At 55.5% G+C, this 24,203-nt stretch overlaps 4 protein-coding genes across 9 annotated transcripts in view; all 4 read right to left on the bottom strand.

Annotated features, from left to right (window-relative positions):
• Nucleotides 1-449: 449 nt before the first annotated feature.
• Nucleotides 450-4,908, bottom strand: ST6GALNAC6 (ST6 N-acetylgalactosaminide alpha-2,6-sialyltransferase 6). Of its 3 annotated transcripts, none has more exons than XM_054174434.1 (7): nt 4,834-4,908; nt 4,235-4,375; nt 3,213-3,277; nt 2,889-3,068; nt 2,296-2,693; nt 2,011-2,118; nt 450-1,930 (listed from the first exon to the last, which is right to left on the bottom strand). In XM_054174434.1, exons 3-7 carry the CDS (start codon nt 3,225-3,227, stop codon nt 1,741-1,743), a joined length of 891 nt encoding a protein of 296 aa, XP_054030409.1. In that variant the 5' UTR covers nt 3,228-3,277; nt 4,235-4,375; nt 4,834-4,908; the 3' UTR covers nt 450-1,740. The 3 variants fall into 3 exon arrangements, with proteins under 3 accessions (XP_054030409.1, XP_054030410.1, XP_054030408.1); XM_054174435.1 differs by lacking the exon at nt 4,834-4,908 and adding an exon at nt 4,765-4,813; XM_054174433.1 differs by lacking the exon at nt 4,834-4,908 and having other exon boundaries at nt 4,235-4,507.
• A 1,014-nt stretch (nt 4,909-5,922) lies between these two features.
• ST6GALNAC4 (ST6 N-acetylgalactosaminide alpha-2,6-sialyltransferase 4) lies at nt 5,923-8,340 on the bottom strand. The gene is made up of 5 exons (XM_009907496.2): nt 8,182-8,340; nt 7,583-7,753; nt 7,008-7,420; nt 6,765-6,872; nt 5,923-6,681 (listed from the first exon to the last, which is right to left on the bottom strand). Exons 1-5 carry the CDS (start codon nt 8,191-8,193, stop codon nt 6,492-6,494), a joined length of 894 nt encoding a protein of 297 aa, XP_009905798.2. The 5' UTR covers nt 8,194-8,340; the 3' UTR covers nt 5,923-6,491.
• A 1,648-nt stretch (nt 8,341-9,988) lies between these two features.
• On the bottom strand, nt 9,989-13,131 carry DPM2 (dolichyl-phosphate mannosyltransferase subunit 2, regulatory). Of its 3 annotated transcripts, XR_008462928.1 has the most exons (6): nt 13,102-13,131; nt 12,510-12,599; nt 11,323-11,425; nt 10,952-11,030; nt 10,794-10,834; nt 9,989-10,735 (listed from the first exon to the last, which is right to left on the bottom strand). XR_008462928.1 is itself a non-coding variant. In XM_054174366.1 (5 exons), exons 1-4 carry the CDS (start codon nt 13,102-13,104, stop codon nt 10,972-10,974), a joined length of 255 nt encoding a protein of 84 aa, XP_054030341.1. In that variant the 5' UTR covers nt 13,105-13,131; the 3' UTR covers nt 9,989-10,834; nt 10,952-10,971. The 3 variants fall into 3 exon arrangements, 2 of the variants coding, with proteins under 2 accessions (XP_054030341.1, XP_054030340.1); XM_054174366.1 differs by having other exon boundaries at nt 9,989-10,834; XM_054174365.1 differs by having other exon boundaries at nt 9,994-11,030.
• A 3,021-nt stretch (nt 13,132-16,152) lies between these two features.
• Nucleotides 16,153-24,203, bottom strand: part of EEIG1 (estrogen-induced osteoclastogenesis regulator 1) — a 37,305-nt gene continuing 29,254 nt past the window's right edge. For both annotated transcript variants that reach the window (XM_054174575.1, XM_054174576.1), the window contains 6 exons: nt 23,568-23,725; nt 22,337-22,441; nt 21,883-22,072; nt 21,582-21,703; nt 20,444-20,513; nt 16,153-19,611 (listed from right to left, as the gene is read on the bottom strand). In XM_054174575.1, coding sequence (XP_054030550.1) covers nt 19,566-19,611; nt 20,444-20,513; nt 21,582-21,703; nt 21,883-22,072; nt 22,337-22,441; nt 23,568-23,725 — 691 coding nt within the window. In that variant the 3' untranslated portion in view covers nt 16,153-19,565. The remainder of the gene's footprint in view (nt 19,612-20,443; nt 20,514-21,581; nt 21,704-21,882; nt 22,073-22,336; nt 22,442-23,567; nt 23,726-24,203) is intronic.

The raw sequence follows: 24,203 nt of genomic DNA on the forward strand, positions 1-24,203 counted from the left end.
CGGGCCGGCCCCGGCGGCGGTTAACCCTGCACGGTCGAGGGGTGCGCCCCGCCCCGGCGGCTGCGCTGCAGTTTCTCCAAGCTGCGGGGGGCGAGGCGCCACCCCGTTGGGTTTGGGGTCCCCGAGACACCCCGGGGCTCCCCACACCTCCTCCTCCAGCCCCTAAGAGGCAACAGCTGTGCCCAATCCCATATCCTCATCCCCTCCTTCATGTCCCCATCTCCATCCCCACATTCCCACGTCATCATGCCCCTGTGTTCCCACCTCCATCTCCCCATCCCTGTCCTCATGCCCCCATCCCCATCCCCATTTTCCCTGCCAACCTGGCTGGCACCCTGACTATACTGGAGAAAGGGGCAAAGCTCCAGAGGTGCAGTGCCTTACCCATCTTTCCTCCTCAGCAGATGCAAGGATCCTGTCTCAAGGTCCCTTGATGTATGGAGAGACGAGTTGGGGAGGTCTCAGATGCCATCTACTCCAGAGCAGGTTCACAGCTGGCATCACCCCATTGATGGATATGTGCTCAACCTGAACACTCTGGTACCCTTCCCACATCCTCCCATGTGCCCTGGCCAGCACCACTGTGGGATGGGGGTCCCAAAGGGCCCAAGAGCTCAAGGGGATCCAGAGTTTCCTGATGGCACCACTGGCATCCACTGCCCAGCCCCAAAAACCCAGCTTGGAGCCAGGGCCCAAGGCAACAGACTGCAGCAATATTTATTCCTGTACAAACCATTACAAAATGTGGATGACCCATGGCTGCCCCCAGTACTGAGTCCCACAAAGCCCCAGCCACAAAGATGGACAGGCCACAGTCCAGGGTAAACTGAGGGCTCAGCAGGGCTCAGCACCCAAACACACCAGATTTAGTTGGTTTTCCCAAATCCACTTAGTCAACACTGAGAAACAACAAAATTCAGTGTCAGGGTGCCAGGGGGCACTGTTGCCCCTTCACTCCCTGCCACATGCCCACTTCTAAATAGTTTATAAGTGGTTAATAAACAATGAGGACCCAGCCACAGGCTGCTGGCAGCCCCTTCATTAGGGGAATGAGCAGCCCCAGCTCTCTTGGTTAGCTGGGAAACCCAAATACAAACCCTGGGAACAGAAGCTAGGAGGAAAAAACAAAAAGCCCCTGGAAGTCCCTCCAACCCCCATTGCTGTTAGAAAAGGTTTTGGCAGTGTGCATGTGGGGCACAGTGCTGCTGGAAGGGGCTGGGTGGTTTTGGGGTGCTGGAGCACTATCACCCCTGCAGGGTCCCACCAAAAACTGTGGGCTCTGCTGAGGGAAGGATGCCTGTGGACCAGGACTGGGATATTGGGGGTGGCAGAGGAGGGCTGAGCCCTAAGAAGGGACCCCTCCACCCAGGAGGTTGAGCAAACAGTCTCTGCAGTGGCCCCAAAGGTGATGCAATAAGGGTGTCTGACACCTCCCATGTACTCGCAGGGGCTGCAACATGACTGCGCCAGAATTAGACAAGATCTCATTCCCATGCTTCCCACCCATGGAAATGGAAGGGGACACCACAAACCCTGCACTCACCATCTGGTCTCCCCCAAAAACAGCTCAAAACCCAACACATCTCGGGTGCAAGGAGCCAACGTGCACAACGGTGGTGGTCCTGTGGGAGGCACCCAGCGGCACTCTGATGCCTGGCTCCCTCCATTCCCAGGCGGGATGCAGGGAACCTCAATCCATCCCAGCTCCAGGGATCTGCCCAAGCTGCAGGGGGGGCACCCCTAGGACCAAGTAGGGTGGGAGAAGGTGATGTTGTAGAGACTGGCCCAGCTGGCAAAGACGCGCTTCTCGGTGATGAAGCGGTGGTGGTTGCCCTTGCGGCTCCGCTCGTTGTGGATGTAGGTCGTGCACTCGTCGGGGCCCTTCGGCTCGTAGTAGTGGTAGGGGAGGCGGCGGGGTGGGGGCCGGCGGCTGTAGGGGAAGGGAAAAGCACGAGGTGAGCCCCATGAAGGGGCCAGGGGGACAGGCTGGGAGCTTGGGGGTCTCCTTACCCACAGTAGTTGGGTGGCACCATGCCATAGACATGGACAGCATCACAGAGCTCCACCGCAATCCCCATGGTGAACCAGCCAGTGCTGAGCCATGAGTGTGACTTCTCTCTGGGGGTGGGAGAAACAGGGATGGGTAGGGGTAAGGGGATGAGGTGATGTGGGTGACAAAACCCCCCTCTAGGGTCCCAAACCTGCTCCAGGGACCCCCAGACCAGTGCTACAGCCCATCCCAATAAGTGTGTCCCAATAAGGAGGGACACAGTGGAGAAGGTGGCTCTGAGGTACCTGTCCTTCCCTGTCTCCCCCCGAAACAGGTCATCAAACTGCTTCATGCGGCCAGGGGAGACAATGTAGGCTGTCATGTTGGGGAAGGAGGCACTGACACGCTGAATGATCTTCAGAAGGCTCTTCTGCATCTTGGCAGGTGGCCCCCAGAAGATGAAGATGGTCTCTGGGGTCTTGTTGACAAATTCCTGGGGTCTCTTGAGGACACGGTAGAGGCTGGAGTGGGCCACCACACGGATGCTAGTCTTGTTGCCCACATCAGCTTCATAGCCAGTGGTGGGAGCATCGTTCATGCGGATGGTGCACTCAGCTCTGTCGATGGCTGTGCCCAGGTGGGTGCCCAGAAGGTGGCTGGAACTGGTTATGATGGCACACTGGTGGCAGTGAGCAGTCAGGGTCTGGTGATGACAAGCGCTGTGAGGAGGTGACTTTTGGTGTCACCACAACCCAGCAGGAAGGGATGGAGCTGGGACAAGGCACTGCTGTGCCCTGCAGAGCCACTGTCCCACAGCAGGGGATGATTGGACTGGATGGCGGCAGAGGGCCAGATCCTGCACCCACATTCAGGCTGGACCCTGCTGCCCAGTTCATACCTTGTTTCCACAGACAGGCAGGTACCCGCTTTTCACCCCCCACTTCTTGAGGTCAGGGGGCCGGCGGGCTCTGCCCCGCAGGCGGCTGTAGGGGAAGACCTCGCTGCCGCTGCCAGAGCTGTAGATGATCAGCAACATGATCAGGGCAAAGAGGACCCCCAGGGCGGCGGCACGCTGGCTCTGCAGGCAGGGGGAGAGCATCAGCTGCTGCCCCCCACCCCTTGGGTGTCAGCATCCAGCCCCTCTTCCTGTGACATCAATAGCAGGATGCTCAGTGTCCCCAGGGAGCTGCTGCTGTCCCCAGGGTGATGCCCTGGCACTCACCGTGCTGCCACTCATGTCTCTGCGGTGGCCTCAGAGTGCAGTGATCGCCAGTGTCCAGCGAGCACCTGCAAGGCACGAGATCATCTCCAGTGCTGTCCCCTTGTCACCACACTTGGGCTCTTGTCCCTAGACTGTCAGCTCAGTGGGAATATGGGATGAGCTGCTCAGCTGTGCTGGAGCAGAGCCCCACAGGGTGAGTGCCCAGCTGGACTCTGGATCCCCCTTTCAAGGGGAGGGCAAACTCCTGGCACTGGTGCAGGGAAGGGAAGCACTGTGGGTGGAGGCTGGGTGAGCTCTGCTGTGTCAAGAGCCAAACCTATCTGAGCTCAGGCTGGGGAGATCCCTATGACTATGATGGGCTGGGCTCCCGGGGGGGATTATCCCCACTGGTGGGGCCAAAGCTGCTCTGATCCCTGGGGTCAGGGAGGGTGAACCTGCCACTCATGCAGTGAAATCCCATTAAAACAACCAGCCTGGACTGGAGGGAGAAGAACCAAGACTGCCTCAACTCAGCTCACATGTGGGCTCAAATCCAGATGGAGATGGCAGGGACCCCCTCCAGCCCTGGAGCCTAGGGCACGTGGGGGTTCACAGCCCTGGGGGGGGCTCAGAAATGGGCTGACCCAATTTATTTTTCAGACCTTGCCACTCGTGAGTCACGGATGCTCCTGGAGCACTCAGAGCAATTAAATGGAAAAAAAAAATGAAGCCACTTTACTAATCGTGGGGGCCGGGGTGGAGCACGGGGATGGAAAATGATGCAGCAGCTTGGGCTCAATCCCAGGAGCCCTCGGGGGCACTCGGGGGCTCTGGGGACTGGTGTCGATGCCCAGGAAGGTGTCAGCCTGCCCAGGGAGGCAAAGCAATAGCCTGGTGTGTTGCAGCGAAGAGGCCTCACGGCACACAGGCCGGGGAGTAGCACCGGGCTCAGAACCAGGACTCAGTCCCCCGCCTCCGGCTTTGCTCCCTCCAGAGTGTTCGGGCCACGGGGGACCCCACGGCGGGGACCCCGCGGGCCTTACCTGGGCTGGGGGGGTCTCATCTGCGGCGGGCGGCGTGGCAGGGTCTGTCATCTCCTCCTGTGCCCTGTACGTCCCGCGGGGGGCTGTCGGACCCCTCCGGCGAGCACCGTCATGGCGGGGCCGGTGGTTCACATCGCTGCTCTGGCGAGGAAGGGCTGATCCAGACCCGCTCCCGACGGCTCCCCACTCCCTGCGCCCACCCACCTGCCGGCGTTCCCCCAGCCCCGGATGCAAACCCTCCTGCATGCTGGAAAGTGAATGCCCTCCCCCGGGCTGCCAACCTCCTCCACTCCTACGTACAAATCCAACCGCACCCCGCCATGCAACCATCCCCCGCTGCTCCCGTGGTGCAACCCTCACCCACGCCGGGGTGCAGCTCTCGCCCAGCCCCTGCCCTTCCCCCGCAGCCCCGCTTTGCCGGAACCGGGCAGGCCCGAGCGTGGCGGTATCCAAGCGGAGTGACCGGGCCCCTTCCCCGCGCATCAGCACGGTGTCCGTCCTTCCCCCCACCCCAAAACAAAATAATCCACCGTGCACCGGAGCCGCGGGGCGGGGGCCGCTCCTCCGGCCGGTCACGGTGCCGTTCCGCCTCCCCGCACCGGTTAAACGGCCCCGGAGGGGCCACGCCACGTCCAACGACCGCTCCGCTGTCAGTTGCGATACCGCCGATGCCAGTATCGCTGCCCGTGCCGCCGCCCGGACGGGTTTGCGCCACGGGGCTCCTAGCACCGCCCGCGCCTGCTCCGGGAGAGCCGCGGGGGTCCTAGCGCCGCCCGCCCAGGAGTGCCTGCGCCGCGGGGATCCTAGCGCCGACCGCCCCGAGCCAGCCCTGGTCCGTCGCCCACTCCCTGAGGCACCGGTATGGCAGATATGGGGGAAGGTGGCAGCGCTGCCCACGAATGCCAGGAGCAGCACGTGGTGCCTGACTCGCTGCCAAGCGCAGGAGCACATTTTTGGGATGCTACTGCCTCTCTCGAGCTGGCTGGGCAGCCCAGGGCCCCTCTCTGGGAGGTTTCATGGGACAAGGAGGTCCAGCACTGGCAGGTACCTGCTGGCACCTTTTCAGAGAGATTTCGGCTCAGCTCTGCTAGTGATGCCCTTCCCTACCTGAGGCTGTGTCAGCTGGAGCACCCATCAAAGAGCTCCATGGAGCTGTCTGTTCACATTTGCCAGTCATGTCAGCAAGCCCAGCTCCCAGCTGACTTGCTCCTCGCTGGACACCAGCACTCAGCTTTGGCTGAGAGTGAACATGGCCCCATCGGCTCCTCAGCCTTGTCCCTGATCCGCCAGACACAGCCAGTCCCAACTAAACACATGGCCTCTGTTATGGGTTCAAAGAGCTGCTATGGCTGGTCCATGCAGCTGTGCTCAGGGCTGTACATGTACCTGTGCCCTATCTCTCAAGGGACACAGGGGCTGGCAGCTGTTCTGCTTATGACCTGGCAGCACTGAGCCCAGTGAGACTGAGGATCACCCCTGACCCAGCACAAAATTCACACCAGGCCAGTGCCCATGCTGTGGAATTGCAGCAGCTGGTTCCCAAATAATCTCAGCTTTCAGCATCGTTCTTCACACGCAGGATCAGCTCTACCCTCCCGGGCACCTCCCCCTCTTATTTATAGCCTGTCAGGGAAGCAGGACCAGCTGCTGTCCCCTGTCCCCATGTCCCCCAGAAGCAAGGGGCACAGTACGGGGCACCAGCAAGTTAAAAATGCTTTTAATGGCCATGTTTGCTTTGGTCTGAATCCAAGGGCACTTGTGAGCAGGCAACTCGGACCTCCTGAGGCACACATGGCCCCTGGGCTTCCTGCACCCCATACCCTGTGCCAGGTCTCAGGGCAGGGACCACAGTGAAGCTCCATTCCTGGAAGAGGCGCTGGCTTGTGACCATGGTGGGGCTGAGCTCAACATCACACTGGAGTCCAGCAGCATGAGTGTTTTATCCTGCATTAAATATTCACCCCAGCAGAGTGGGCAGAATACCTTCATGGTCACCCTGGGTCCATCTGGTCAGGCATTCAGAGCTGACGGGGTTCTGTGGGTCCAGTTAATGACCCCTGTGCACTGAGAGGGTGAGTGCCAGGCCACTCACAAGCTGGGGGAACCAGCCCCATGCCACTGCAGAGATGGAGACTCCCTGCTCCAGGGCTCGGCAAAAGGCTTTCAACCATGGCACCGGCAGAGCCAGGATATGTCACTGCAGGATGAGAGCCACCCTGCTGCTGGGTTCTCCCTGCCTCACCCCATGGCTCACACGCTACCTGCCTGCCCAGGGTGGGTGGGCAAAGATGATGTGCCTTCTCTTGGCCCAGCGGGAGAAGATGGCTTTCTCGGTGATGAAGCGGTGCCCGGCGCGGCGGGCTCGCTCGTGCATCAGGTACATCTTGCACTCATCCAGCTGGCCCTTCTCGAAATAGTGGTAGGGCACACTTGTGTGGTTCTTCTCCCTGGCAGAAGGCAATGGGGTGAGCATGGGGCTTGGGGGTGCACTAGACCACCTGGTGCCCGCCCCTGCCACCCTACGACGCACCTGCAGTAGTTGTCACTGACCATGCCAAACACATAGATCTGCTCACACAGCTCCATGGCCAAGATCATGGTGAACCAGCCTGTGCTCAGGAAGGAGCCAGACTTTATCCTGCAAAGCATCACAGCTGTGCTGCAGAGGGTGGCACAGTACTGCTGCCATCCCAGCCAGGCTGTGGGTGCCCGAGGAGGGGACAGGTACTATAGTGGGGGAACCCAATGGGAGCTCCTCAGGAAGCAGGGATACCTGTTCTTCCCTGTCTCGTTCTGGAAGACATCGTCGCAATACATCATCTTCTCCTCAGTCAGAGTGTAGATCTGCAGGTGGGGGTACATCCCCACCACCCTCAGCAGCACCTGGTAGGTTGAACCTGCCTTCTCCCGGTTCATTTTCTTTGCTGGCCCCCAGATGATGTAGAGGGTTTCTTGGGATTGCTGGAAGAAGTAGGGCTGGTTCCTCAGCAGGAGCGGGACGCTGGTGTGGGACACCACCCGGACAGTGCTCCGTGCCCCCACATCCTCCTCGTAGCCGGCAGTGGGGGCATGGTTCATGCGCAGGACACACTCCTGCTTGTCAATGGCCTGTCCCAGGTGTGAGCCCAGCATCTGCCCTGAGCTGGAGACGATGGCACAGCGGTGGCACAGCGCTCGCTCCAGCGGCTGTAGGGAGATGTGTATCAGCCATCAGCTCCCCGTTCTCCCCAGCAGCAGCTGCAAACACTGCAGCCCCATCTGCCCTTCCTTAAGAAAGGGGAAGCTGAGGCATGCATGGGTTGAGCTGCCCCACCAGATCCAGCACTGGCCCATCCCCGTCCCACACACCTTCCCATCGGGGACACGGCTGTACCCCTGGAAGCTGAGGACACTGGATGCTGTGGGGCTGTCCCACTGCCCCGGGGCCTGGCAGCAGGGCCACAGGCAGGTGTGGGAACACAGCAGAAGGTACAATACAGCCACCGCCGCCATGCACACCAGCAAGAGGAACAGCCGGGCCTGCAAGTAGAGGAGGAAGGTTACTCGGGGCCTGGCCCTGTGCACCAGCCCCGTCTCGGATATTAGTGGCCACGTGTTGGATGCTGATGGGCTCGTCTCAGACGCCAGTGATCCAATGTGAGATGCCGGTAGCACTGTAGGGCCATGTAGCACAAGCAGGCACTCAAAGGGAGGTGCTGAATCGTACCATCCGGGGTGCAGCCGGGACTGCCGGGTGCCGCTGCCTCGCTCACTTCCAGTCGGCAGCAACGGCCCCAGGGTTCCGTGATGCCCGCGGGGACCGGCAGCCGCTCGCCTGCACTCTCCCCAGCACCTCTGCCGGGGCAAGCGGTCCTCCGATGTTGGCTACGGTTCCCCCAGCCTCTCGCCGCTCCTCCCATGCCCGCTGCGGCCCCGCTCCCTCTCTCTTCCTCCCAGCGGCTACTCACCAGCGTCTTCATCCTCGAGGAGCTAACGGGTCGCCCGGCGGGGTCCGGCGATCACCCGGAGGGTGGGGGCTCGCACCCTGCACACAGAGCGGACTGAGCGGTGGCACCAGTGAGTGGAACACAAGGGACCCACGAGGGTAGACTCCCTCGCCCCCCAAAGCCCAGTGTCCCTCCACATACCTTGCTCCGGGCCCCACCCCGGGGGCCAAGACCTCCCCAGAACCCCCCCAGGGCTGGGACCTCTCCATGCACCCCCACGTCCCGGGTCCCTCGGGGTCCCCCTTTGCCCCCGTCCCGCCGCGAGGTCCCGCGGGTGCAACTCCCCCTCCCCCCTCCGGAATGGGCGGCTCCGTGGAGCGGCACCTCCGGTGCCCGGTACCGGCCTCACTCACTGTGCCGGGAGCCCCCAGGGCGGCCGCCGCCGCCGGGTCCCGCATCCCGGCCTGGCGGCACCGTGCAGGGGCTGACGGGGCGGAGCCGAGCAGACACTACCGGGACCCCGACCCGGACCGCCCCTGCCCGCCCCGGCTCCTCCGAGGCCGCGCCCGTAGCGCAGCAGCGCCTGCCTGTACCTCCGAGATGGGCGCACGGCACCGACCCCGCTTCCGCTGCACCAGCACCAGTCTCGGTACCCAGCCCGTGTGTTCTGGGACTGGACGACCTGCTACCAACCTCGGCACCCTCCCCATGTTTCTCTGTACCGATTCCAGCATCGATCCCACATGCCCTGGTACTGATCCTGGCACCCGTCTCTTATGCCCTAGGACCAACTGTCCTGGTACTGACCCCAGCACCCATTTCTCCCCACACCTCTTGCTCTGCCCTCTCAGCACCCTCCAGCATGGGGGTCTCAGGACCCATCCCTGTGTCCCAGAGCCTCTCTCTCACCTGGGTGCAGCACTAGCTCCCAGTTATGCTGGATGTGGGTGAGCTCAGGTGCGGTGGTAACAAGCCCTGGGCCACAATGATCCAAAATGTCTCAGGGTTGGGTGGCAGACAGGCCTCCTGGCACCCTAGTCATTGTCTGATGCCCCGGGTGGGGGGCAGCCCTCACCCACAGCCCCTCCTGGAAGGGCCAAACTGAAGAGCACCCACTAGAAATGCCCCCAGAGCGAGCTGCCTGCTGTCCACTCGTCCAGCGAGAGGAGTTGGGCTTTTGTTTTCTCTTACTGCTGACAAAGAAATATGAGAAGTAACCTTGAAACTGGTCCCAAGGTTGTCCCCCCCAGACTTCAACTGGGAGGAAAGAGGTGGCAGGGACAGTTGTGTTAGTGGGGCATACCTGGAGTTGCTCAGAGATCTCAGTACATTTTCCTCCCTTTTGCCTCCCTCTGCCCCAGCTCAAACCCACCCTCACAGGGTGGGCTGAGCCATATCCAGCAGGAAGGACTTGGGAAGGGAAACAAGACTCCTCACTGGGAGAAGGGGCAGCAGCAAGAGACTGGTAAGGGAAAATGAGGGGATGGAGGCACGAGGCGTCAGGAAGGGCACAGCCAGGCAGCATCTGTGAGAGCAGATGCTCAAGGTTGCCTGAGCCTCACTCAGGATGCCCCCAAACCACCAGCATCACCTAAAGCAAGACAGAAGATGATAGGATCTGCTGCTGCCTGTGAGGGGAGGTTCACAGGACATGTGGGAAGGGTCAGAATGCCACAAAACTGCCCTTTTGCTGGGGATAACCCAGACAGAGTAATGCAGCCCCTCAGCACAGCAGGGCCAGCACACTATGAGGTATGTCCAGCCAGGTTCTCTCTGGCACATCCCTGCCCTCGGCACAACCTTCCCCAGCATGGCACTGGGCACTGACAGGGCCACACAGCAGAAACCATTTCAGCAGGCCAGCATCACCCCCTTGGCATAGGGTAAGGACAGGGACTGGACCTTGTGGACCTTTATTGAGGGTAATCACACTTCTTGTGGTCTGTGGGAGCTGCCAGGACACTGCAGCTCAGGGCAGCAGCTGCTGCCAGGAAAAGAAACCCCATAGGGGAAAGACAGGGTGCCACTACGCCAGCCCCAGCACAGCTGGCATGTGAAGCCTTGTCTGGGTAGAGGAATCCAGCCAGCTGTTGACAGCTGGGATGGCAACCACACCCTGAATACTTCCTTGTGACCCAGGGCATCTCACCGCCTCTCAGCTGTAGGACTGCAGGAGGGGACACAGAGGACAGTGGTTGCACAGTCCCTGCTACCTCTGCACATCCAGCCTCACAGAGATCCCTCTTCAGGAATGCAAGAGCCCAACAGCACCATGATTAGCCCTTCCAGCAGGCAAATGGGGAATGCAAGCCTGCCTTTCCCTAGCCCAAAGTCTCATTTCTTTCCTCCCAAACTTGACTTCATTTTAAAACAAACCACATCCTATATGTAAACATTAAAAAAAACTAACAAAAACCACAGAAGGAACAAACTGCTGGACAGGGCAAGAGCAAAGGGGAAGGATTATCCAGAAGGTGAGCAGTGGGCAGGGCTCGGGGCTTGACTCAGTTCCAGGTCCTCCAGCCAGCGTGGGTCGAAGCACAGGTGGTATAGGAGCCCCAGTCGGGGAGCAGGCCCCTCACAGCTGGGGCTCTGGCCCCTCTTGTAATGAGCCCCCAAGGTCAGGTTTGCTTCCCTTTGGTCAGTAAGTTGTGAACTACAGGTGGCTTCATCTCTGCAGGAAGGAACATGGGAGAACACAGCCGGCTCAGCGCTGAGGGCTCTGGAGCAGGCATCTGCCCACTGCTGCCAGCAAAGTCTTTTCCTGGCAAGGATGCTGCAGAGTGGGCACCTTCTCATCCCAGCTGGGCTTCAGTCTGATTTCTTGGTAGGTTTCCTGCTCTTCCACATCACAACCATTATAAAAACACCTATGAGGAGGATGAGAACAAATTCAGCCAGAAAACTTTATAATTATGGGCACTTTAAAAACACAGAGTGGGGAGAAACAGAAACAGAAGCAGGGTGAACAAGAAACAAATCTGCTGCCCAGAGCCTCAAACAGCCAAAATTACACAGGAACACAACCCCCATGCCAGGCTATGCTGCAGCAGCAGCCAGAGAGCTCATCATGAGTGTCACACATTAGCTAACCCCCTAGAAACCTTCTTCTCTCTTCCTAATTTAGAAGCTTCTAATTAGAACCACAGAACGAACACTCACCTATAAATAGAAGCAGCAGCAGCCCAGCTACCACGGGGATGATCACTGCATACTCCCTGGGCAAGAAGTACTGGTGGATGACATGGTCACTGTCGATGAAGGGCTGCAGGAGACATACAGGGGTGTCAGCAGCAGGGTAAATCCCCAGCACCTGCATCCTCATGGTTTCAAAAGCAGGGCAGAAATATCAGGTGTGAGAAGGCAGCTCTAAAAAAAGGGTGCCCAGACCTGCACCTGGCTCAGCCCACAGCTGCAGGGACATGGCAGCAAAGGCTTCAGTATTCAGCAGACAAGAAGAGGTGACTACAGCAGCCAGCACAGGGGTCCTGCACTCCGTTTGGGCATGGCTGCTGGCCCACATGGTGCTGAACACAGCAACTCCCTGCACTCTGCCCTGTGGAAGGATACCGGCCCTGCTTCACGGCAATGCCGCCAGGACCACTCAGCAGAGGCCAGTGGAAGGGTCTGGACACTAGAGAGCAGTGTAGGGATTCCCACACAGCGCCGAGCACACTACACGACTGCAGACCTGTACAAACGCCTACGGAGCACTGCAGCGAGCAGCTGCAAGAGGGGAATTCAAAACTCCCAGAGCTCAGAGGGAAAGCTGCCCACAGTTCAGGCATTAGGCCTGGTCTCTCATACTTGGAAAGTTCACAGGGAGACTTTTCTTTCCAGGAGGAAAACCATTAATGATCCCAGCTGATGTGTCCTCAGAAATGGGCAAGCTAGCAGGCTCACAGACACTTTTTTAAAGCTCTGTATTCTCTAAATTCTTCTTCTCCCTACCAGGCACCAGATGTGGTAAAAGCACTGCCTTTTTAAGTTTCCTTTTGTGATGTTTCCTTCTGGTGAGAACCAGAGATCTAGAGGACTGCAAATATGAACATCACTGGCAGCACTTCCAGAAGAACCAGGCTTCAGCTCTTGCTGACAGCCCAAGTGAGCCTGACACCAGGCTGGGTCACTGTGTCCAAGAGCAGCAAGGGCAGGCAGCACGACTGACACTTGGTCTTGCACAGGTAAGGGCAGGCACACCCAGAAGGGTCAAGCAAACACAAGAAGCTCTGCCCTTAGATTTTTAACCAGGCAGCTGGCAGGGTACACACACTGGCACCTGAACAAAGCCCAGGCAAACACCTGAGCATGAAGAGACTGTGAGTATAATGGCCAGAGGAGACCCATACCAGTATGATGATCCAGAGGGTGTAATAAACAAAGAGGACGAGGCTGAAGGCAACCAAGCCGAATCCAACCACCTGGTCTGTTGCTGTGGCCTGCAAAAGGAGAGAAGATTCAGAGCAGGATCCACAGTGTGGCACCTGCGCAGAAGCATTTAGCGGGTTCCTGCTATTCGTTCAGCCCCGGGTTACGTGACGAAGTGCCTGAAGTCTGAACCACGGAGGACAGAAAACCTCTGCAGAACCGCGAGGGCTACGGGGATAACGGCCGGGCCCTGGTGCTGGGAGCGCTCCCGGAGCTCCCATCGGCCGCGCCGGGTCACATCCCCGCAGCTCTGGCCCGGTCCACCCAAGCACAGCTACCCGCTAGCTCCGACACTACCCCGAGCAGGAGTCAGGAGGCAGCCGGAACCCATCTTCCCATCCAAGGGCGGACAGCGACTGGCCGCGATTCAGCCTATGTCCGACCCGACCTTCCATGTTAGGGGGTCGAGCAAGGGACAAGCTGCAGGCCGCTGCCTCCAGAGGGGCCCAGGATGACGGAGCCGGGCCAGAGGATCACAGCGTCCCGACGCGGGGCACACCCGACCCCACTCACCATGGCGACCGGCGGTCCCGTCCTCTCCCTGCCAGCACGGCTCTTCCGGGAGAGGCACCAATCAGCGAGTTGTGTTCCGTCACCGCCCGCCCCTCGGCCAGAAATAGCCAATCAGCGAGGATGGCCTGGGGCCCGAGGCATTGTGGGAGGCGTGGGCTCAGCTGGCCCGGAGCATGGCGGGAGGTGTAGGCCTAGAGCGGGCACTGGGCCAGGCTCAGGCTCAGGCTCAGGCTCGGCCGCGGCGGAGCTCCAGTCCGGCCCACAGCACGAGGGGGGATGCCCGGGCTGTGTCGGGCTGCGCTAACCCCCGCTGAGGTAGGGAAAAAGCGGCTGCTGCAGCCCCAGAACCCGCTTTTCCTCCCGCTGGGGTAGAGATTTCCACAGCTGGGGCCCTGCCGGCGGAAGACAAGGCGGGAGGGGAAATTGATCAAATACCCAGAAACAGCCCTATGTAGATTTGTTTGTGGTAAGGAGCCCTTGGCTGCCCGGTCCCTGACACAGAGGGTTGTGACCGGCAGGTAACACTGTGGGCTCACTGCCTCACCCGCAGCTCTGAGGTCTGTTTTTACAGCTTCAAGCAAGCTTGTCCTGCAGGGAAAGCTGAGCAGTGAAGATTTTTGCTAAAGCATTCCTCTTCCTCTGCCTTCGGTGCTGTCACCTGGTGAGAGGAGGGTCTCCTTCCACAGCAGGTGCTCTGTTTTCATCTGCCACCTGCTGCCTGCGAGTGCTGGTGGAAGTGACTCATCTTGAATGTAGCCAGCTCCAAACTAGCTCAAATGGACAAGATACTCCGGTCCCAGCCATTTGTGTACAAACACACCCAAGGGGAAGGGCAGACCTTGCATGGCAAGGGGCAGGAGGGCATTGTTGAAGCACAGCTTGAGCGAGGACAGATTATGGGAAGCCTAGCTGTTGCCCGCACCCCCTGCCATCCCCCTTCCCCCCGGCTGCGGGTTGCATGGTGCTGCCAGCTCCCCTCTCCAGCCCTTCTCTTGGCTGCAGAAAAGCTGGCGGGGATCTCTGCTCCCAGCTGCCAAGAAAATCCTAGAAGGCAAAGCCAAATCCTAATCCAGGGCCCTGCAGGCCAGCAGGCCCCATCTCACCCTTCTGCTTCCTTAGCAGATACTGGCACACATTTAAACCGAGACACAAAGCAAGCAGAATCGGGGTGAAGTACCAAAAAAAACCCTTTATTGATTTCTTTCCCCCTCTCCCCCCACCCCAAACCATAACAACATTTGACATTATATTGATTTCCTCATATATTTGTTATTTCTCTACGTTAGGAACCAGATACAGAAAATACAAACACGATCTGTTGAATCAAAGATGGCACAGCATTCCGTTAGAAAAAGAAACCAACAACCAACCCAACTAGAGGAGCAAGATAAAAAATAAGGTGAAAAATAAGTCATTCCCCCGCCCCCCCTCCAGCCCAAAAACTTTCCAAGAATCATCATCAAAATAGAGCAGTGGAAGTAGCTTTTCTCTTTCTAGACGCACTTCTGCTTTTAAGGAGAACAAAAAAATAGTTAAGATTTTTATCTTTTTAAGATTTCCAAGTGGAGGAGGAAAAAAAAAATTAAAAAAAAAAAAAAGGCAAGTTAAAACTTCTCTTTCAAGCAGTTTTGGAAGTTTGCATAGACCCATTCCCTTTCCAAAAATACCAGCGCTCTCTCTCTCTATAGACTCTGATACAAATCGGGTGCGTGCCTCGGCCGCAGGGCACCAAGCTCAGTTGGCTTTCAAGAAAATAGAACACCATCTCCCTTCCCCGCCCCTCCCCCCACAAAAATACGGGGCTCTACCTTCTGCTTTGTGTTTGAGGCAAGGCAGGAGGCTCAGCCACGCCGCCTCGCTCACAGCTTCATCCAAATTCCGCTTTTTCGTTACCCAGGTTTTCCACCTCCGCTCCCTCCCGACAGGGCAGGGGCAAAGCCGCGCGGAGCGGTGGAGGGCGTCAGGCTGGGATGGCTCGGGAGGGCTGACGGATGACACAGCTCTCGGGAGGGAAGCTGGGGGGGGGGAACTTGCATTCGTTGTCCCCCCGCACTGAGTGAGGAAGTGGCTTTGCAAGGACAAACATCTGCGACCAGGCAGTGTTTGCAGGAACTTGCCCCTGGGGACCAGCCTTGTCCACAGGGCTCAGTCACCAGAGCAAGAACTTGTTCAGCTAGAGACTAGGTGGGGTGGCAGGAGGGGCAGAGGGTGAATTTGCAGCTCCTGGGTAAGGCAGCGAGAAGGGGAGCAGGGGCCCCTCTCCGGGAGGGGGGTTTAACCTAGGTGCTCTAGCGTACCTGGAATGAGGCTTTCCCAGAGGTTCACAACAGCATGTGCAGAGTCCAGCTGCACAGCCACCAGTTTAAAAAGAAACAGCAACAACAAAATAAATAAAAGTCAACCCCTCCTACTAAGATGAGAATGAAACAAGTATTTGTCAGGTCTCAGCCTGGTTTGGAACCCTCTAAAAACTGAAGCAAACATTTCAAAGGGCTTGCTAACTTTCTGCAGGGGGCAATGTGATGTGGCAACGAAGGGGGAGAGATCACACAGCTGCTGCCCGTTGCACCGAGGGTCAGGACAGCACAAAGGTCCCCATTTAAAGTGCCAACCATGCAAAAGAAGAAGAAGGAGGAGCAATGTCCTTCTCCCCCTTTTTCCATCACCATTTCCAACTGAAACCCACCTCCTTCACCAGGTCACAACTAAGCCTATTCTTTTGGACATTCACTCAGCTTATATTGGTTTAAAAAGAAGTTAGTAAAAAAGTTACATTGAATTTCCCAACTTTTTGCAATGGGCTTCCACCAAGTTAAAGTTCAGAAACTGGGAGAGCAGAGCCCACACGTTCCACCTGGCCCTGAGACTGGAGCAGAGAGCCAGCTCTGCTCTTCAGGGTCAGCCAGGCATGAGCGGCTCTGCTCACCCACATCAGAGGCGCTGGGGACACAGAGTCTTGCCAATAAATGCCTTTAACTTGTTTAAGCCACCTCTGAATCCCCTGAGAAGGGGAACAATCTGGGGAAGAAAGTCCCCCCTCAATCCCCCCCCCCCAGGAATAAAACATCAATGAAACAATAATGAAGTCAAAACAACACCAGCCTGCTGGGTTTATAACAAAAACAAAAGCAACAAAAAATACTCAATAAACTTCACAACAGAAGAGGGGAAAAAAGAGAAAAGAAGAAACCCCGAAGGAAAGTAGCCAGCAGTTTGGGTCTGGAAACTGATTCACTTCTCAAAGGCTCAAAGTCCAACAAGGAACAGAGAGGGCAGCGATGCCACAAGGGAAAAAGTGCTTGTGAGATGCAGCTGCCTGAGAGATGGCAGCCAGTCTGCAGGACAAGCCACCCCACCTCCATCACCACCACCTCCCATGCCCAGCACTGGCCAGTGACTGCTGGGCACCGCTCATGATGGACGAGCAGCAGGGCTCTGCCTGGGATTTTGAAATGGGAGCAGACAGCTCCTTCCTCCCTCTGGATCTGCTGTGTCTGGGTGCTACAGCCCTGGCTGTGCTGCACCAGGCTGAAAAGCCAGGGCTACCTTCTTGTTCACAACGAGGAGTAGGAGAGCTAAAAGGCTACATAAAGATCAGGATCTGTGGAATCAATAATGTGGAGACAAGGAAGAGATATCCTATGGGACAGAGTTATTGAAAACACAAGCAGTGATGTGCTAAGACACCAGAAGAGAAGCCAGAGACATGCCCAGGTAGGCCACAGCTATGTGATGGAGCAGGCTACACCTCTGCCAGCCTGGGAAGATGAGACCAGCCCTCTGAAAAGCTCAAGTGCTTCTCTTGCTTTGCTGGGAAGAGATTCCTCCCTTGGCCCACTAGGGATTTCGTGACATGCTGAGCTGCCAGCGCCTTGAAGCAGCTGACTCTTGCCAATAGGGGCCCAGAAGTAAGCCTCGAGTTCCCAACAGCTCTGACAGTGACTGTCATTGTTTTTCATGGGAACAGAAGCAAAGTAGAAGTAGTGAGCTGGGTTTTGGCCTCTTTCCTGGCTTATTTTTTGCTCCTTTCAAGTCCTGGTTGGACCTAATTTCCTGAGGGTCTTCACTGGCCCCCAGGGAGCTGCAGGCGCTCTGTACTGGGGAACAGCCTGACCCTCAACTCTGCATGGCCATCCACAGTCAGGGCAGGGATGCCCACTGCTGTCTGAGCCTGCTTCTGCGCTCACCCTGACCTGAGCAGAGGGTCAAGCCAGGCCTGGCTTTCTGGCAGAACCCCAGGGAGAGAGAAAAGCAAGCAGTTCTCCCCTTCCTGCAGACATGCAGCATCCCAGGAACAGGGCAGGATGCTGACCAGCCTGCTGGCGAGTGCCAAACCTACCCAGACTGAATTTAGAAGAGACCACCATTAAAAAAACACCAGCAAGTGTGAAAGAGCTTTTGTTCTAGACTAACTCAAAAGACCCAATACTTTTTCCCTGACACTAAGCCAAAGAAAGGTGTTGTCTGTACCCCCTTCTTACCATAATCCAACTTTAATTCCCTTTAAAGGGAAAGAGTGAAAATCATCTGTAACCTACAGCTGGTCTGTCCAAATACAGAAAGAAACCTCTTGACTCGAAGAGGGAAACCATCAAAACAATGGAAGCAGCTGTATAGCTTTGCCACACTGCCTAGCACTCTCCCCATGCAGCCATCACTGGTTAGCAGGGCAAGAAATAAAATACATAAATCACAGCCCTTTCATTCCTTGTGTCTCATTCTGCCCAGTTCCCTTTTCCAGTAGCTCATCTGCATGCATTCTGGCCACAGAGTCCACAGTCAATCCTTCTTTTTTCCCCTCCTCTCCTTTGAAAAAGGCTTTACAATAACTAAGACTTTGAACAACAATGTGATCAGTTACAAGTCCTTTCCTTGCTGAGTGTGTGCCTGTGCCCACAGACGTGGGCAGTTCCCAGCCATGCCCAGGGGCACTGCTCCGAGTGCTTGGCCACTGAGTGCTACTACAGTACGCTGGCAAAAGAGGAAAGGGCACTCCACAGAAGTAGCTTATTGGCTGAGAGTCTCTGTACAGGAAGGGCTGCAAGGACAGCCTGCTGACGGCCCACGGCAGGACTCTGCCTAGATCCTTGTTTGAAACTCAGCTGCCCGGGGAATCTCTAAGTGGGAGCTGAAAGGGGCTGACATCTCTGCCACACACTGCAAAGAAGAGGCAGCTGAAATGTCATCAAACAGCTGCAGAAACCAAACCCAAAGAAGAACAATTGAAAGATCAACCAGAAAACAGTTTGAAGCCTTGTCAGAAGAGTTCACTTGCCACGGAGCAGGTAAGAGCAGCTGCTGTGGCTAATGCACCAGAAAACACCCATTCTACCTTTGAAGGCAGGGACAGTGGCTTCTCCCCAGCCTCAGAAGCAATCAGCTCAGGCACAGATCCCTGCTGACAGGGCAAGAAAGGCCAGCCAACACCAGTCCCCTTACTGGCCCAGGCCAAGAGAGGCAATTGTTAACCATCACCACAACAGAAAGACCACCACAGTCAACTGCATCCTGCTCTGGCCCAGGGGAGGGCTATCAGTTAACCAGATTCTTTCACAGTTCAAGAAGGGCAGTTCCCTTCCTGAGCCAGAAAACACCCAGCCAAGCAAAAAAATAAAGAGGCTTTGTATTCCAAGCTCCAACAGTGACTATTTGCTGAATCAGTCCAGCAAACAGGGATAACACTTCTGGAACAGCAAGTAGAAGCCTCTTCCAGAGTCCTCTGGAACCTCTAAAGTGCTCCTGCTAATGCTAATAGATGAACAGTGCCCTTCCATGCCCAGCAGTGGAAGGGCATAATGCAGTTAGTGGTAGAACAGCACTAGCATTTAACCATTGGTCAGCTCCCATCTGCATTGGGGTAGTTTTCTGCAACACACTTTTGGGAGCTATTTCCTATGAGAAGAGGATATTTGGGGATTTGAGGGTGAGGAAGGTGAAGTGCACACCATAGCATACCTTGTTCAGTTAAACCGCTGCCTTGGAAGGTGATACTCCCTTGCAGAGTCAATGGGATAAAGCATCCTGCAAGTGGCCATTTCACTGTCACCAACAAGCAGCTCTCGGTTTGGTTAGAATGGTTTCCCCCTCCCCCAGTGGTCTGAAGAGTTCACAGTGGTATAACCCAATGTTTTGGGGAGATAGAAGCTGAGAAGTCCCCTGTTGCAAGTGAATGGGTGGAATGTGGGATGCAGATGAGCAACACCCTCTAGGACACCTTGTGTCTGATCAGAAACAGGGGAAGGCAGGCACTGGAAGAACTGGGAAGCAGAGAAGGGAAATGCCAACACAGGGAAAGTGCATGATCTGGAGTGGTCTCAGAGTAGTTCTGCAGTGCAAACGTATGGGGAGGGGCATGGAGAAATCCCTTCTGGAATGCTGCATGATGAGAGGTAAAGGTTGGCATCCATGTGGCAGCAGACTGGGTAGGGGGCCTGTTTCCAGCAGCTCTACCCTGTTCTTCACATTTAGTGGGTTTCAATCACCACTGGCTCGTAAACTCCAGATGAGACCCTGAGGAGGCAGAGGGGAGGAAGATGAGAAAGGTTATCTTCCTCAGTCACTTAGAGCAAGCAAGTCCTTACTTGGTCCTCTCCACTGACAAACACCTCCCTCTAACCCCACACCAAATACCAAGTCAGCCCTCCTAACACAGACCAGACAGCTGTGTGGCAAGCTAACCTAGAGCTGGGTCTAACACACAAATCCTTCTGAAGGACAGAGGCAAAGGGGGAGTATCCTGAGCAAAGAGCCAGTGTTCCCAGCTTTGCTGTGCCCTCCATTTTGTCACCACCTTGACACATCTTTGCATCACTATTATTGATTTCCTGTTGTTGTTAGCCTCAAAAAGTGCTAGAAAGGCTCAGACACAGCTAGCCAAGTCACTGTACCAGGAGCTGCTGTGGCAAGAAGTAGTTTTACTTCACTTGAAAGAACAAGCCCTCAAGGATGGTGGAGGAAGCAGGGGACAACAAACCCAAACGCTGCTGTTCTGCTGCAGGCCAGCAGGAGGCAAAGCTCCCTGCCTTCAGCCGGCTGCCAGAGCAATCAGGAGCCAACTTCTACCATTTTGTCCTTCCACTGCTTACTTCTGTTCTTGGATCCAACAAGTAGGATCATGTTATAACTCTGAGCTCCTGCTGAGGGCTGCATTCGTATTCCAGTGCAGCTGCAGCCTGTCACCAAAGGGATCCCAGGGGTGTGAATGAGGGAATAACACCACCATGTAGCTAGCACATGATGTTGAGAAATGGCTCCTGTAGCAAAAGGTGAAAGCTTCCTAGGCACAAAGAGCTAACTAAGCTCTCCAGAGCCCTGCTGTCTGCCAGCCTTTCAGGAAGCCTACCTGTTTCCCAGCTGAATACCACTCAATGTAGTTGTTCCATCTCTGCTCACAAACAACCTCAGGTTACTGTCTGCAGATAGAAAAGGAAGACATCAAAATCCAGTACCACTGAGGGCTGCCAGGTGCTCCCCCTCCCAGGTGCAACACACAATGCTCAGCACAGGAACAAGTGTTTCTCTCTCAAGGCAGGTGCATGCTTTCTGGTGTTCCCACAGTAACAGAGCCCCAGGTATAAATCAGCCACACCATTAAGCTTTGGAAGAGTAAATATAGAGAAATTAACTCAGTGTGCCACCAGCTGCTTCTTTTAAGGCAATTTCATTGATGCAAGCTCTTGGTGAGCTTAAACTCATCTGAACAGATGAGATGTGGGGCTTCATGCTGCTTCTGTACTCTAACTGGAGAAGAGACCCAACCTGTTCAGCTGGTGAAAGGTGGCTGCATTGCCTCTAGTTTATCCCATGCTGAGGTGTACGTCCCCACAGGACAAGAGTGTTGCCATGAGCAGTGATCTAAGTCACTAACAGTAAACCCTAGAAGCATGAATAACAAACCTGGCTCAAGTTTATAACTGATCAAAAAAGCTCAATTAGATGAACAAAAATTGATTTGTAGGCTAAATCGGAAAATTAACCCAAATGCAGCAATAGTCTTAGTTTTCTTTAACAGATGCTGTGACTGCAATAGAGAAACCCCTCCTGAGCTGCTCAAACCTGACCACCAGCACAGTGGTACCCATCTTTCCTCCCACCTTTGTGCAGAGACTTGGTCTTTACCCTCCACTTGTGCTCTCTGACTTTAATAAACACCCTTGGGCTGACCCTGGCTGAAGGCCACCAGAGCAGCACAGACAGCTGATGTAACTCATTTCCGCTGCACTGAGGAATCACTATTTTTCCCCTCTCCCCCTGTACATTTGAGCTACTGTCCAACCTCTGCTGCAGAGTGTAGAACAGCTGCAAGTGCTGTTTGCTAAGGGATGTGCAGCTCTCAAGTCCATGTGGTTTGTTTATCTACTGGAGGAACACCTAAGCAAGCACTGAAAGCAAATTGCTGTCAAAAGGAGAAGGGAGTCCATGGCAGGTCAGATCTGACTGTGAAAGCTTGGCAGTGAAGAGCTCCCCTTTGGGACTCTCACCTTCAGTATTGCTGACATCTGTGAAGTCCTGACTCTGCATTATTTTCTCCACTATATCATCAGCATCGATCCTGGTGTCATCCACTCGGGTTGGGTGACTCTCCACTGAATCCTTTTTCCTCCTGAGGAGAGAAAATAAAGGCAAATCCCACTCATCTTTTCAAGATGCAGACTCTCATGTACTGCCCTGCTTCTCTTGGCAATAGCCTCCTCAGCAGCTACAGTCCAATCTACTGCTGCACAAAGACAAAGGATGCTGCTTGCCCTGCCAGAGAAGAGGCTTTGCTCTGCAGGTCCTTACCGGGAAGGTCTGTCCAGCAGAAGGGCTGGTCTGGGGGGGCGAGGTGGCTTCTCCAGCTTGTGGTCCCGCTCCCCCTCGGGACACTCCACAGTCATGCTCAGGCCTCCGGACGCACTGCTGCTGGTGGAGGTGTTCCGGCGGTGGGTCAGGTCGGACATGCTGGAGGAGCGGGAGTGCTCCGTGCTGTAACCTGCAAACACAGGGGGATCACAAACCAGACCTTCTCCCCTTCCTGGCACCACAGCTCACAGGCTGAGCAGCTTCAGACCAGCATTTCTGCTCCCAGATACCGAAGGTTAAACGTACACTTAGGAGATCATCTGCAGATACTAAATGGGAGGTTGGTATTACAGAGTGAGGTGAGAGAGGTGGTTGCACATCACTCTCCCAGGAGCTTGTGGGAAAGCAAATGGAGGAGGCCAGTGCTGGCAGAGCTGTGTGCATCAATAGTTACCAGAGATCTTGGACTGCTGGCTGGCATAGCTGGAGTTCCGTGAGTGCCCCGAGTGGAAGACTTCCTCCGGGCTGGACAGGTTCTGATCTGGTTCTTCTGGGACACCTGCCAAGGAACAACAGAGCACTCTGTAACTGTAACCAACCCAGCACAAAGCCAGCACATTGCCCACTGATCACCTTGGACTGGAGGCTGATCTTGGGATGCTAGATAATGAAAGGGCAAGTCTGCTGGCAGAGCCCTGCTGTACAGGCTAGCACAGCTGGGGAGTAGAGAAGAACACAATGAGCTTCTCTGTCAAATTTATCACTAATTCCAGCATCCAGTGCCTGCATTTATGAGCATCTCTGGAGGCCTGAAGGATCTAGAAAGACACATAGTATCTGAGGCTGGCCATAGTCAAAAGCATTAAGTTATGACCAAGAAAGCATCAGATGGCCACTGGCAGTAATGTATTACAACCTCTCTTGGTGCTTCTGCTGTCACTACCTTTCCCCTTCTACTACTCACAGGACAGCCCATGCCATGTAAGCCACATCTGCATTTGATGCAGAAACCTCAGCATAAGCTCTGCTCCTTTGCTATTGCCCCTACAGGAAGCTTATCCAACAGCACACAGTGTAACATGTTAGGCAGCTTTTTAAGAGCAGCACTTACACACTGTGCTAAGTCAGTGAGGTGAGGAGCCCAGAGTGCTATTTTGGTGCACACTCAGAATGTGCTAGGAAGGGGGGGAAAAAAAGGCAGCTATGGGAAAATGCAGTGCCCTTGAAAATGGGCTCATACAGAAGCCAAAAGAACTCTGCATCAGCAGATGGAACAAGGCCATTAGACTTCAAATCAACCTCTAAAACCTTCAGAGGAACTTTTCTAGAAGACAAGTCTGAGCCACAGAACAGCTGAGTGGAGAACAATGTTAAGTGCCATGGCACACAACAGAAAGCAGGGATAAGTGCAATACATGAATTATTAACTCCCCAGCAAAAAGAACAAATTGCTTTATCTCCACTGACAGAAATATGCATGTGGCAGAGACTCCTCCTTCCCCTCCTCAGCCGCACTTAATAGATGGGCTTGTTTTTCCTCAATTCTCTTAATGAGCAAAGGGGTGAGGATGGGTGTGGAAAAAGACAAGAAATTAAAATGTTTCTGTGCTTCCAACTGCTAGGAAAAACAAAAGAGTGTCCAGGCAGAGCCAAGGCTTGCATGGCTCCAGGGTGGGCATTCATACCCGAGCTGAGAATGGTAGTTCTTGGCTTGGTCTGCCGCAGAGAGCCAATTGTGGCTGAACTGCTGCTGCTGCTGCTGGTGGTTCCCTCGCCCTTACAGGTCAGCTGCAGGGTAGAGTCCTGTCCCGGTATGGTGATGGATTTGGCGGTGGATGGAGGCCTGGAATCAGAAGGGAAGGAGGTTACAAACTGCCAGGCAGGGACTAGGAATCACCCCACTGCACTGGCAATTCCCACTCTGCTTTATCAAGAGGGTCCCCCTCCCTGCCCCTACCCTTCATGGTGTGGGGGGAAAGCTGGTAGCCCTCTGTGAGTAGTGGTGCAGGGTGATTGGAGGGTTTTTTCCCCGCTACATGCAGGGCTCTGGTCTTCCCTACCTCATCCTGCATCTGGACTGCATTACAAGGAAAAGTAAGTTTCTGAGGGTAAGTTAAGGCAAAAAGGAACCACTCAATCATTTATACATGACAACAGACTCTGAACCTGCACTATCCTCCAGAAGATTATCCAGAGCTGCCCTTTCACCCTAACAGACATCCAGGCTTCACAAACAGAAACCAGTTTGCTGTTGTCCAGCTCTCCATCCCAGTGCCCTTTCACTACACCTTTCTGACTTGGGTCAGAAACAAATCTTTCAT

Source organism: Dryobates pubescens, chromosome 29, assembly GCF_014839835.1.
Source record: "Dryobates pubescens isolate bDryPub1 chromosome 29, bDryPub1.pri, whole genome shotgun sequence".
Taxonomy (NCBI): Eukaryota; Metazoa; Chordata; class Aves; order Piciformes; family Picidae; genus Dryobates; species Dryobates pubescens.